Source organism: Carcharodon carcharias, chromosome 13 (assembly GCF_017639515.1).
Source record: "Carcharodon carcharias isolate sCarCar2 chromosome 13, sCarCar2.pri, whole genome shotgun sequence".
NCBI lineage: Eukaryota > Metazoa > Chordata > Chondrichthyes > Lamniformes > Lamnidae > Carcharodon > Carcharodon carcharias.
The window spans coordinates 64,277,061-64,290,873 of NC_054479.1; the positions used below are offsets into that span (position 1 = coordinate 64,277,061).

General features: G+C 44.4%; 1 protein-coding gene across 6 annotated transcripts in view; it reads left to right on the forward strand.

Moving 5' to 3' along the window:
- The window catches only part of klhl22 (kelch-like family member 22), a 52,899-nt gene that overhangs the window by 22,484 nt on the left and 16,602 nt on the right, over positions 1–13,813 (forward strand). For all 6 annotated transcript variants that reach the window (XM_041202402.1, XM_041202400.1, XM_041202397.1 and 3 more), the window contains one exon: positions 2,967–3,132. In XM_041202402.1, the coding sequence (XP_041058336.1) occupies positions 2,971–3,132 (162 nt within the window). In that variant the 5' untranslated portion in view covers positions 2,967–2,970. The remainder of the gene's footprint in view (positions 1–2,966; positions 3,133–13,813) is intronic.

Here is a 13,813-nt window from a genome sequence, read left to right on the forward strand (position 1 = left end):
TGCTTTTGGAGTTGTATGTGTGTGTATGTGAAAGTATGTGTGAGGTTTTTTTGTATGTCTAAGGAGTATCTGTGTGTTTGGAAGTGTGTGTGTGAGGGGGGCAGTGTGTTTGGGAGTGTGCACATGTGTATTTGGGAGAGTGCGCATGTGTGTTTGAGGGTGTGTATTTTAGAGTGTGTATAAGTTTGAGAGAGTGCGTGTGTGTACGTTGTGTTTCTGTGTGAGTGTAGTATGCATTTGGGTGTGTGAATTATTTGTGTGTGTGTTTGGAGTTGTGTATGTACTTGGGGTGTGTGGGTGGCTTTGTATGTATGTGTTTGCTTGGCAGTGCTTGGATGTATGTGTGTGTGCTTGTGCGTGTTTGTGTGCGCATGGACTTGTTTGTGTATGCTTGGGGTTGCGTCCGTTTGTATCTTGGTGTGTTTGGGGGTGGGGTGTGTTATTGTGTGTTTAGGGCTGTGTGTTTTTGGGGCTGGCGGGGTAATTGGGTATGTGTTTTTGGTGAGGTGTGTGTTTGAGTGGTTATGCGCATGGGTTTGATGGTTTGTGTGCATGGGTTTGGAGAGCGCAAGTGTGTTTGGGGGTTGTGTGTATGTGTGCCTGCGTGCGTGTGTGTGTGTGTGTGTGTTTTGTGTATGTATGTTTCACATTCTTTGGAGTTGTGCATTTGTATATTGTGTGCTTGTATTTGGGATTGTGTGTGTTCGGGGGTATGTGTCTTTGTGGTTGTGAAATGTTGTACTTATTGTGCCGACAAATCATAGTGTTGCGGAGAAAAGCACTGTTACCCAATTATTTATTTTCTGTTTGTCTTGATAGTTAACAATGGACTATGCTTGCTACAGTTTTTTGCCTAAAATCATGTGAATCTCATCTGATTTCCCCCTATCTCAGACTGTCTACGAATTAGACTGCTATTCTTTATTTATGCCATCAGTGCTGCTTCCTGTCCTACCACGTTCAGAGGGTTTAAACTTCTGAAATAATATATAATAATAATAAAAAATATGAACCTTATGGTGAAAATTTTGCCAGATCACAAAAATTTTAACCCATTTCATCTCATTTATCCAGAATACCATCTTCCATCTGCTATGTTATTTCAGTGGTAGGTTTTATGGTTTTATTGTTCAAACTGAAGGTGGCCCTAACTTTTACCTCACAAGCTAACTAGGTCAGCATACCCGGTCATGACATTTTGTCCCTGAAGATAAATTGGTTGACCATGCACTTGTGTCTCCTGTGAATCAGAACTGGGTCTGAAGTCCAATTTTCAGAAGCAAGCTCAGCCCCTTCAAATCACACACTCCAATGCAGATCCGAATAAGTGCTGCATGGTCGGAGGTGACCACTTTTGGATGAGACATTAGACTGAAGCCCTGTCTGCCCTCTCAGGTGGAGGCTGGAGACCCCAAGGCACTATTTCAAAGAAGAGCAGGGGAGTTACCCCTGCTGGTTTGGCTAATATTTATCCCATGACAAAAAACAGATTATTTGGTCATTATCACACTGCTGTTTGTGGGATCTTGCGTCTTTGCACACATTGGCTGCTGCATTTCTTGCATTACAACAGTGACTACACCTCATAAGTACTTCATTGGTTGTAAAGCACTTTGGGACGTCCTGAGGTCATGAAAACTACAATAGAACAGCAAGTCTTTCTTTTTGAACCTAAGGCATCATACTTGCTCACATTAAAGATATTTTCCCATAACACTAGGGAATGTGGGCTCTGAGCTATCTCAGTTAGTTGGAAGGACATTCTATAAGCTGAAAGCTTTTAGTTTGCTCTCTAACACTGCTATGGGGCTCCAGTACCATGTTGGGCTGTCTTCTTCTGAGTTCTTCAGGGGAAGTGTGCAGGCATCATTGCATACTCACTCCAAAAGTTCTTTCAATTGGGGATCTGGTCGGGAGGAAATATGTTGACACAGAAATCACTGAACTGGGGCTGTGATTGCCTGAACCGTCATTGGTGATTCCATATAGGTTCGTAAATTGCTCTGAAAGCAGTGACCGAGGTTCCAGATGCTGTGACCAAGGTTCCGGATGCTGTGGCTGAGGTTTTGGATGTTGTGGCTAAGGTTCTGGATGCTGTGGCTGAGGTTCCGGATGTTGTGGCCGAGGTTCTGGATGCTGTGACTGAGGTTCTGGATGCTGTGACTAAGGTTCTGGATGCTGTGGCTGAGGTTATGGATGCTGTGGCTGAGGTTCCGGATGCTGTGGCCGAGGTTCCAGATGCTGTGGCCGAGGTTCCGGATGCTGTGGCCGAGGTTCTGGATGCTGTGGCCGAGGTTCCGGGTGTTGTGGCTGAGGTTCCGGATGCTGTGACTGAGGTTCTGGATGTGCTGACGTAGATTTCGAATGCTGTGGCTCATGTTCTGGATGATGTGGGTGTGGTTCCAGATGCGATGACCATGGTTTCGGATGCTGTGGCTGATTCTCAGGATGATATAGCTGAGGTTCTGGCTGCTTTGGCTATGGTTCTGGATTTTGTGACTTGAGGTTCCTTATGGTGTGATTGAGGTTCCAGATGTTGTGACTGTGGTTCTGGATGGCATGTCGAGAAATTCTGGTTGGTGTGATGGGGGGTTCTGGATGCTGTGATGGACTGATTCTTTCTGGATTAATGAGCTAGAGTGCTCCCACATGCTCACTTTTATCTATCCACTTGCATTGTTTCTGGGACAGGCAGCCCTGATTAAACTTTCAGACTGCTAATCAAGTCAAAACCCCAGTTGTTCCAGAACAACAATAGGCACTTCTCATTCGGTGTTGCTCAACTCCTACCTGGGAAGGATGCTATGCATAATGCTGGTGGGAATGTGACTAAGTCCTGTTTTTGGAAAATAGTAACATCTCAAATAATAAAATTATTTTTCTCTATGTAGTGGGAAAGTACTTATATAGATTTTGCCCTTTATTTTCACCATGTGAAGACTGATCAGTGTCTGTCCTGTTTGCAGGGGGATGTTTGCTGGTGGGCTGCGGGAGATGCAAGAGAAGGAGATATTTTTACATGAGATATCCTATATGGCCATGTGCAAAATCTTGGACTTCATCTACACCTCTGAGATGGAGCTGAACCTGAATAATGTACAGGATGTGCTGGTGGCTGCTTGTCAGCTGCAGGTAATTGAGACATAATCTTTAACCATAGGCTTGAGCATAAATATTACTACTATATTGAGGGAGTAGGTTATTATTCAGGAACTGAACATGATTCTGTCCATTTGGGAGTCGCATAGGGATGGTCTCATGTGATGGGTGAATCTTTACACAGCAATTGACACAATTCAGAAGCTCCTATCACCAAATCCATAGGCAGTGCCTGAAGATTTATCTTTCTGGATTTCAGGGTTTCATAGAACTGTATTTGCCACACTCCTTCAAGTGGAAGTGCCTCACTGGCAAGCAAATGAATTGAAACCGCGAAGGACCAGTAACAAAAGTTATATGGTTGTTGAAATAGCTGACCTAAAAGATGCCTACCTTTCACACTCCCATTCGTCTCTGTCCCTGCACACCCCCAAGGTTCAGATTTACAGCTATCATTGTCAGGCTGCTTAATTTTTGCCTTTCTTCGGTCTCCAAGTTTTCACAAATGGCTCCCTGTCTTTTGAAGTGGCCTAGCAAGCCACTCAGTTATATCAAACAACAATAGAATAATAAGAATAAAAGTGGACAGACCACCTGGCATCGACCAAGGTGCCTGATGCAATAAAGGCACACCCACCCACTGAAACCTGCAAAGTCAACCTCATTAACATCTGGGGGGCTTGTGCAAAAGTTGGGAGAGCTGTCCCACAGACTCGTCAAGCAGCAGCCTGACATAGTCATACTCACAAATCATACCTTGCGGCTAATGTCCCAGACTCATCCATCACCCTTACTAGGTATGTCCTGTCCCACCAACAGGACAGACCCATCAGAGGAGAGGGCAAGGTGTATACAGCTGCGAAGGAGTTGCCTTCGGAATCCTCAATATTGACTCATGTTGATTACAACCTACCGCCTTCCCTCAGCTGATGAGTCAGCACTCCAAGTGGAACATCACTTGGAATAGGCACTGAGGGTAGCAAGGCACTGAATGGACTCTGGGTGGGGGACTTCAAAGTCCATCATCAAAAGTGGAGCACCACTGCTGACCGAGCTGGCTGAACCCCAAAGGACATAGCTACTAGACTGGGTCTGCAGTAGCTGGTGAAGGAACCAACATGAGGGGAAAACCTACATGACCTCGTCCACACCAACCTGCCTGTCGCAGAGTCCATGACAGTATTGGTAGGAGTCACCTTACGGAAATGAAGTCTTGTTTTCACATTGAATATGCTCTTCATGTTGTGTGGCACTGCTAACATGTTAAATGAGATCAATTCAGAACAGATCTGGCAGCTCAAAATTGGGACACCCAAGAGGCACCTTGGGCCATCAGCAGCAGAGTTGTATTCCATCACAATCTGTAACTTCATGGCCTAGCATTTTTCTTCATACATTCAAGGGATGTGGACATCACTGGCTAGGTCAGCGTTTATTGCCCACCTCTAATTTTCTTTGAGAAGCTGGTGGTGAGCTGCCTTCTTGAACCGCTGCAGTCCATGTGGTGTAGGTACACTCACTGTGCTGTTAGGGAGGGTATTCCAGATTTTGACCCACAGACAGTGAAAGAATGGTGATGTATTTCCAGTGAGTGGCTTGGAGAGGAACTTCCAGGCGGTGGTGTTCCCATGTTTCTGCTGCCTTTGTCCTTCTAGATGGTAGCGGTCATGGGTTTGGAAGGTGCAGTCTATGGAGTTCCTACAGTGCATCTTGTAGATGGTGCACACCACTGCCACAGTGCATTGTTGGTGGAGGGAGTGAATGTTTGTGGGTGCGGTGTCAATCAAGCGGGCTGTTTTGTCCTGGATGGTGTCAAGCTTCTTAAGTGTTGTTGGAGCTGCACTCATTCAGGCAAGTGGAGAGTATTCCATCACACTCCTGACTTGTACCTTGTAGATGGTGGTCAGGCTTTGGGAAGTCAGGAGGTGAGTTACTCGTTGCATGATTCCTAGCCTCTGACCTTCTCTTCTAGCTACAGTATTTAAATGGCTAGTCCAGTTCAGTTTCTGGTCATTGAAAACCCCAAGGATTGGGGTTTCTCTGATGGTAATGTCATTGAATATCAAGGGGTGATGGTTTGATTCTCTCTTGTTGGAGATGGTCATTGCATGGCACTTATATGACGCAAATGTTACTTGCCACTTGTCAGCCCAAGCCTGGATATTGTCCGGGTCGTGCTGCATTTGGACTTGGATTGCTTCAGTATCTGAGAAGTCGTAAATGGTGCTGAACATTGTGCAATCATCAGCGAATATCCCCACTTCTGACCTTATGATAGAAGGAAGGTCATTGGTGAAGCAGCTGAAGATGGTTGGGCCTAGGACACTACCCTGAGGAACACCTGCATTGATATCCTGGAGCTGAGATGATTGACGATTGACCTCCAACAACCACAGGCATCTTCCTTTATGCTAGGTATGACTCCAACCAGTGGAGAGTTTTCCCCCTGATTCCCATTGACTCCAGTTTTGCTAGGACTCCTTGATGCCACACTCGGTCAAAAGCTTGCTTGATGTCAAGGGCAGTCACTCTTACCTCATCTCTGGTGTTCAGCTGTTTTGTTTATATGTGAACCAAGGCTGTAATGAGGTCAAGAGCCTGTGGCCCTGGCAGAACCCAAACTGAGCATCAGCAAGTGCCAATTGATAGCATTGTCGATGACCCCTTCCATCATTTTACTGATGATGGAGAGTAGCCTGATGGGGCAGTAATTGGCCAGTTTGGATTTGTCCAGCCTTTTGAGTACAGGACATACCTGGACAATTTTCCACATAGCCGGGTAGATGCTAGCATTGGATCTGTACTGGAAAAGGTTGGCTAGGGGTGCGGCAAGTTCTGGAGCACAAGTCTTCAGAACTATTGCCGGAATATTGTCAGGGCCCATAGCCTTTGTAGCCTTTGTAGTATCCAGTGCCTTCAGCCGAGTTAATTGAATTGGCTGAAGACTGGCATCTGTAATGCTGGGGACCTCAATATCCCTCACTCAACCATTACCATCAAATCAGCAAACCAACGCTGATTCAAGGAAGAGTGTAGGAGAGCAGATCAGGAGCAGCACCAGACATACCTAAAAATACCAACCTGGTGAAACTACATTAGTCTACATGCATGCTGTTCAATGGATGCAACATGCTGCAGACAGAGCTAAGCGATTCCATAGCCAATGGATCAGATCAAAGCCTTGTAGTTCTGCTAAATCTATTCATGAATGCTGGGGAACAATTTCATAACTAACAGAAGGCAGAGGAGGCTCCTATGAACATTCCCATCCTCAGTGATAGCAGATCCCAGCATGTCAGTGCTTGGGTTGAAACATCTTCAACCAGAAGTGCTGAGTGGATGAGCCATCTCGGTCTACTCCTGAGGTCCCCAACAGCACAGATGCCAGTCTTCAGTCAAGTTGATTCATTCCACGTGATACCAAGAAATGGCTGAAGCTGAAGGCACTGTTTACAGCAAAGGCTATGGACTTGACAAAATCCAGGCTCTGATGTTGAAGATTTGTTCTCCAGAACTAGCCGTGCCCCTAGCCAAGCTGTTCAAGAACAGCTACAACACTGATTTCTGTCTGACAATGTGGAAAATTGCCCAGATATGTCCTATCTACAAAAAGCAAGACAAATCCAATCCAGGCAATTACTCTTTTAAATCATCAGCAAAGTGATGGAAGGTGTCATTGACAGTGCTATCAAGCAGCACTTACTCATCAATAAACTGCTCGCTGATGATCAGTTTGGGTTCCAGCAGGGCCACTTGGCTCCTGACCTCATTACAGCCTTGGCCCAAGCATGGACAAAAGAGTTGAATTCAAGAGGTGTGGTGAGAGCAATGGCACCTGACATCAAGACAGCATTTGACCAGATATTATATCAAGGAATGTTTGTACCACTGAAATCAATGGGAAATTGGGGGAAACTCTACAATGGGCTGAAGTCATATGCAACACAAAGGAAGATGGCTCTTGGAGGCCAAGTCATCTCAGCCCCAGTACATTGTTGCAGGGGTTCTTTAGGGTAGTGTCTTAGGCCCAGTCAGCTTCAGTTGCTCCATCAATTACCTCCATCATAAGGTCAGAAATTGGTATGTTGGCTGATGATTACAATGTTCAATGCCATTTTCAATTTTTCAGATACCAAAGCAGTTTGTGCCAGCATGCTGCAAGACCTGGACAACATTGAGGCTCAGCTGATGAGTGGCAGGGAACAACTGCGCCACACAAGTGCCAGGCAATTACCATCTCCAACAAAAGATTGTCTTACCATCTGTCCTGGAAATTCAATTGGTTTATCATATCAAATTCCACACCTTGAACATTTTGGCCAGAAACTTAACTGGACTATCCACTTAAATACTGTGGCAAATAGACCAGATCAGAGGCTAGGTGCTCTGTGGCGAGTGACTCACCTGCTGATGACCCAGAGCCCTTATACTACTGATAAGGCACAAGCCCAAACTGAGCATTAGTGAGCAGGTTATTTATGATTAAGTACTGCTTGATAGCACTGTCAAGAGTGATGGATTACTCTGCATTTGCCAGGTCAGTGCCATTTGAGCAATACTCAAGAAGCTTGACACAAGCAGGACAGGGCAGCCTGCTTGTTTGGCATTCCACCTGCCACCTTTAACATCACTCCCTCCACCACTGACACACAGTGGCAGCAGTGCATACCATCTACAAGATACACTAACCAAGGTTCATTCACCAGCCTCTTCCAAACCCCTGAGACAAGGGCAGCAGATGCATGGGAACACCACCATCTGCAAGTTCCCCTTCAAGTCACACACCATCCTGACTTGGAACTATATCGCTATTCCTTCACTGTCGCTGGGTTAAAATCCTGGAATTCCCTCCCTAAAAGCACTGTGGGTGTACCTACACCACATGGACTGCAGCAGTTCAAGAAGGTGACTGACTGGCATTTTCTCAAGTGATATTAGAGATGGGCAATAAATGCTGGTCTTGCCAGTGATATCCACATCCCATGAATGAATAAAAAAAAAATTGGAGTACTAGACAGATAGCAATCAATGGATAAGAGTGCAGAAAGGATGAGCTTTATTGAAGAGTAAGGTTACTGAATGGGATGGGTATAGATAGAAGAGTTAGGGTTCTGGAGGGATAGATTTGCATGAGAAAGTTAGGGCACCAGAGGCTTCAACAGGACAAATGGCCTTGTCCTGTCTTTAAATTTTTAATCTCTTTTTCAAGGTTCTTCCAGTCAACTGCCAGCAAGAGTTTATATTTGCATCCAGCTGTTGCATTTCTGCAATATTCAGCTCCTGCCACTAGATGGTACAAGGCCACTTTGTATTTGCAAAAACTTAAAAAGAAATTGGGATGTTGGCTGATGATTATAATGTTCAATGCCATTTTCAATGAACTGTTCTTTGAAGATGATTGAAAAATTTACAACACAGAAATAATGCAGCATCTTAATTTGAATTACTAGATCAATTGAACTTTTTAGTGAAAGTATTATTAGGAACAGGCTGGAGATATGAGCCTTTGACATTATGTGCACCTCAGGTCTGTATATAATTGAAATTGCTAGTTGGTTTCCCATGTTGTTGCATATGGACAAAATTAAAGATTATTCTTCTGAAAGCTTCAGCAGCTGAGCTGACTAACTCAGAACCAGAGCTGTCCAGGAGCCAGTGTTGGTCAGCCCAGTATTTCCATTTCAAGTTGATCATGAACTTACTATTACTTTGTTAACAGTCAAAATAATTATTTCAGCTTGCATTGTCAGTTGTTAAAACAGCAATAACTCCTTTCTGTTTCGTGTGGATCAGATTGATTCTTCTCATCGCATGACAACAAGGCTGCATGGATCGATCAGACAACAATTTGGAACATTACTTCTAGTCATGCATTCACTGGAAACAAACAATTCTCACAAGGAGGCAGTCCTTAGAAGCACAAGTCATATCAATGAAAGAGGGAACCCAACTTTTCTGTTTATTTAACACTGAGCTAAGCTTCAATCCCATATCCGCTCTATCACAAAGATCACTTACTTTCATATCTGTGACATTGCTTGTCTCCGCCTCTGCCTCAGCCCATGTACTACTGATATCCTCATCCATTACTTATCTGTTATCTATTGATTCAACTATTCCAATGTTCTCCTGGTCAGTCTCCCATCTGTAAACTTGAGTTCAACTAAAACTTTGCTGCCTGTATCCTGATTCACACCCAGTTTATCACTCCTGTGCTTGCTGACCTACGATTGGGTCCCAATTCACCAATACCTCGATTTTAAAATTTAACATCTTTTTTTTCCTCCAAATTTTTGGTTTCTTGTACATCTCTTATTTCCTTTGCCTCATGGTTAGTGGCTGTGCTTTCAGCTGCTTAGACCCTAAGCTCTGTAATTCCTTCCCTAAACCGTTTTTAAAAATTCGTTCGTGGGATGTGGGCGTCGCTGGCTAGGTCAGCATTTATTGCCCATCCCTAATTGCCCTTGTTCAGAGGGCATTTTTCAAGAGTCAACCATATTGTCAACCTTTGAACCTCTAACTTCTCCTTTAAAGCCAAATATCCTAATGTTCCTGGCCTAATAGCTCCATTGCTGGTTCGTTTCAATTTGTTTTCTTCTAGCAGTCCTGTGAAGCACTGTAAGATGCTTTACCATGTTAAAGGTCCCATTTTAATGTGAGTTGTTCTCATTTACAAATTAGATCAGGAAGTACTTCTTTGCACAGAGGGCAGTAAAAATCCGGAACTATCTTTCCCTATATGTGGTTCCTCAATCAGTTGAAGTCTGAGATTGTTAGCTTTTTGTTGGGTAAGGGTATCAAGGGATAGGGAACCAAAGTGGTTAAGTGGAGTTGTGGCGCAGAACAGCCTTGACTTAATTGAATGGCCTAACGGGCTTGAAGTGCTGTAAGGCTGCCTCCTGTACCAAGTTCCTAAATCAACTGGATGTGTGTGATTTCAATGTGTTACTGACACTGGCCGCCCATCCCCTGAGTTACCATCCTCAAAGAGAAAATCTGGGGACATGGCAGCTCTTAACAACCGCTTGAACTGGCAGGGGCAAGTGAGTGAAAAATACTGGCATATCATAGCTCATGAAAGGCAAGTTCAAATATATTAACCAGTAAAAACTCAATTTACCTTTTAGAGAACTGCTTAAACCAGGGAAGTGTTTACAAAGACAGTTGGGAGAATTAACTGAGTGAGATATTCATCTTCCTTCTCCTGCTTTTTGTTCCCTCGCTCACCTCTCCTGAAGGCACTGACTCTGCAGGATATACATTTCCATAGCTGTCACCAGCCCTTAGTACCTCCTGCATGCTTCTCGTGTGAGGTTAAACAGGGAGTGTGAGCCTGATCCTATCCTCAACCAATGTGCTACTTAGCAGTGGCCTGGAATAGTAAGCAGGAATAGACACCTTGTTGATCTTGCGTCCTACTCCTCCCTTGCCCAAAGGCACTAAGCCAACTGTAATGTCAGATGAGATTTGTTCATTCATTGAAGTAATGTGTCATCATTTTCTTATCAAGCAACAGCAATCCTTTCATTTCTGAATTATCTCTCCATTTTTAAAAAATGGAAAAATTGAACATGCTTTGGTGACTACCTTTGAGTGGTCAGTTGGTCTATGGTCTGGTACTAATGTATTGGACTTTGTGTCTTAATTCAGTTCAGTTAGGTTCTTATATATATTCGATGTCAAAACCAGTTGTAGGCATTGTTGTGTTATACCAAGGTGGGACAGTTTTCATTTCCTTGTTTTATGTTTGAACTGTCATTTTGACTCTGGTCCTGCAAGAAAGGCTTGCATTTATATAGCATCTTTCATGGCCACAGGATGTGCCAAAATGGCAGCCAAATTCACAAGCTCCCACAAGCAGCAATATTGTAATGTTGTGATGTTGCTTGAGGGATAAATATTGGCCAAGATACCAAGATGGCACCTCCACCCGTGCTGCACTCCCTCAGGAGGAGACTCCACAAATATGCCGTTCCTCAGTAATGGGGGAGTCCAGCACGTCAATGCAAAAGACAAGGCTGAAGTATTTACAGTCATCTTCAGCCGGAAGTGCCGCGTGGATGATCCATCTCGACCTGCTCCTGAGATCACCAGTATCACAGATGCCAGTCTTCAGCCATTTCAACTCACTCCACGTGATATCAAGAAATGGCTGAAGGCACTGGATCCAACAAAGGCTGTGGGCCCTGACAACACCCTGCTGTCATGCTGAAGACTCCTGGTCCAGAACTAGCCACACCTCTAGCCAAGCTGTTCCAGCACAGCTACAACAATGTGGAAAATTGCCCAGGTATGTCCTATCCATAAAATCCAATCAAGACAAATCCAATCCAGCCAATTCCGCCACATCAGTCTACTCTCAAGTATTAGCAAAGTGATGGAAGGTATCATCAACAGTGCAATTTTATGGCAACTCCACAGCAGTAACCTGCTCACTGATGCTCAGTTTGGGTTGCAGCCAGGGCTATTTGGCTCCAGCCCTCATTACTGCCTCGGTCAAAAAATATGGACAAAAGAGCTGAATTCCAGATGTGAGGTGAGAAATCAAGGCAGCATTTGATTATGACATCAAGGAAAATTGAAGTCACTGGTCACCAGCGGGGGAAAATGCCAGTGGCTGGAGTCATACCTAACACAAAGGAAGATGGTTGTGGTTGTTGGAGGCCAATCATCTCAACCCTAGGACATCGCCGCAAGAGTTTCCTCAGGGTAGTGTCCTAGACCCAACCATCTTCAGCTACTTCATCAATAACCTTCCCTCTATCATAAGATTAGATATAGGGATGTTTGCCGATTATTGCAGTGTTCATAATCATTTGCAACTCTTCAGATACTGAAGCAGCTCATACCAACATGCAGCAAGACCTGGACAACGTTCACACTTGGCCTGATAACTGGCAAGTAAAATTTGTGCCACATAAAGTGCCAGGCATTGACCATCACCAACAATAAAGATTCAAACCATCTCTCCTTGATGTTCAACGACATGACCATTACTGAATCCCTCACCATCAACAACATGAGGCCTACTGTTGACCAGAAACTTAACTGAACTGTGGGTACAGGAGCAGGTCAGAAGCTGGGAATTCTGTGGTGAGTAATTCGCCTCCTGACTCCTCAATGCCTGTCCACCATCTAAAAGGCACAAGACAGGAGCATAATGGACTACTCCCTACTTGCCTGGATGAGCGCAGCTCCAACAACACTCAAGAAGTTCAACACCATCCAGAACAAAGCAGCCTGCTTGATTGGCACCCCATCCAACACCTTAAACGTTTACTCCCTCCACCACCGATGCACAGTGACAGCAGTGTGTACCATCTACAAGATACACTGCAACTTCCAAATCCAGGACTTCCACCAGCTAGAAGAACAAGGGCAGCAAGCACGTGGAAATACCGCCTGCAACTTCCTCCCCAAGTCTCATCCCATCCTAACTTGGAATTAGATTGCCGTTCCTTCACTGTTGCCGAGACAAAATTCTGGAACTCCCTTCCTAATAGCACTGTGGGTGTACCTACACAATATGGACTGCAGCAGTTGAAGAAGGCAGCTCACTACCATCTTCTGAAGGGCATTAAGGGATGTCAACCTGGGTTATGTGCCCAAGTTTCTGGAGTGGGACTTGAACCCACAATCTGTTGAAGGTGCTTTTATTTAGCTAAAGTACTCAGTAATTAGTGTTTTGTCTTGTTCTATCTTGTGGCTCAGCCATGGCTCAGTTGGTAGCACTCTTGCTTCTGAGCCAGAAGATTGAGGGTTTTAGTCCCAATTCAGAAATTGAGCACAATAATCTTGGCTGATACTCCAGTGCAGTACTGAGGGAGTGCTGCACTGTTGGAGGTGCTGTCTTTCAGATGAAATGTTAAACCTAAGTCCCATCTGCCATCTCATGGGTGTAAGAGAATCCCTGGTACTATTTTGTAGAAGAACGGGGGAGTTATCCCAAACAAAAACAAAAATACCTGGAAAAACTCAGCAGGTTTGGCAGCATCTGCGGAGAGGGACACAGTTAACATTTCGAGTCCGAATAACCCTTCAACAGAACTAAGTAAAAATAGAAGAGAGGTGAAATATAAACTGGTTTAAGGGGAGGGTGGGACAAGTAGAGCTGGACAGAGGGTCAGTGATAGGTGGAGATAACCAAAAGGTGTTCCTCTCCACAGATGCTGCTAGACCTGCTGAGTTTTTCTAGGTATTTTTGTTTTTTGTTTTGGATTTCCAGCATCCGCAGTTTTTTGCTTTTATCTGTGGGGGAGTTATCCCTGTTGTCCTGGTCAATATTTTTCCCTCAACCAACATCACTGAAACAGATTATCTGGTCACTATCACATTGCTGTTTGTGAGAGCTTGCTGTGCTCAAATTGGCTGCAACATTTCCTGCATTTCAACAGTGATTACTCTTCAAAAGTACTTAACTGGCTGTAAAGCACTTTGGGATGTCCTAATGTCCTACCCTACTCATCATACCATTTCTCTCCTCTTTCCCCGCATTATGACCAGCTCCCTCCTTATTGTAAAGAATTCTGATTTGCTGAAAACTAAGAGGGCTGTGAGCTTCTGTTGCAAGATGTCATTTTTTTTTCTCTTGCTGTTTATTTGTGAGAGTGTTGATAACAGTGCCAATATTTCAGTAATTTATTGTCTGGTGTAGCACTCCACTTGCAGATCAGGTGGCCCTGGTTTAGAATCTCACTGACCTTGGTTCAGTTCT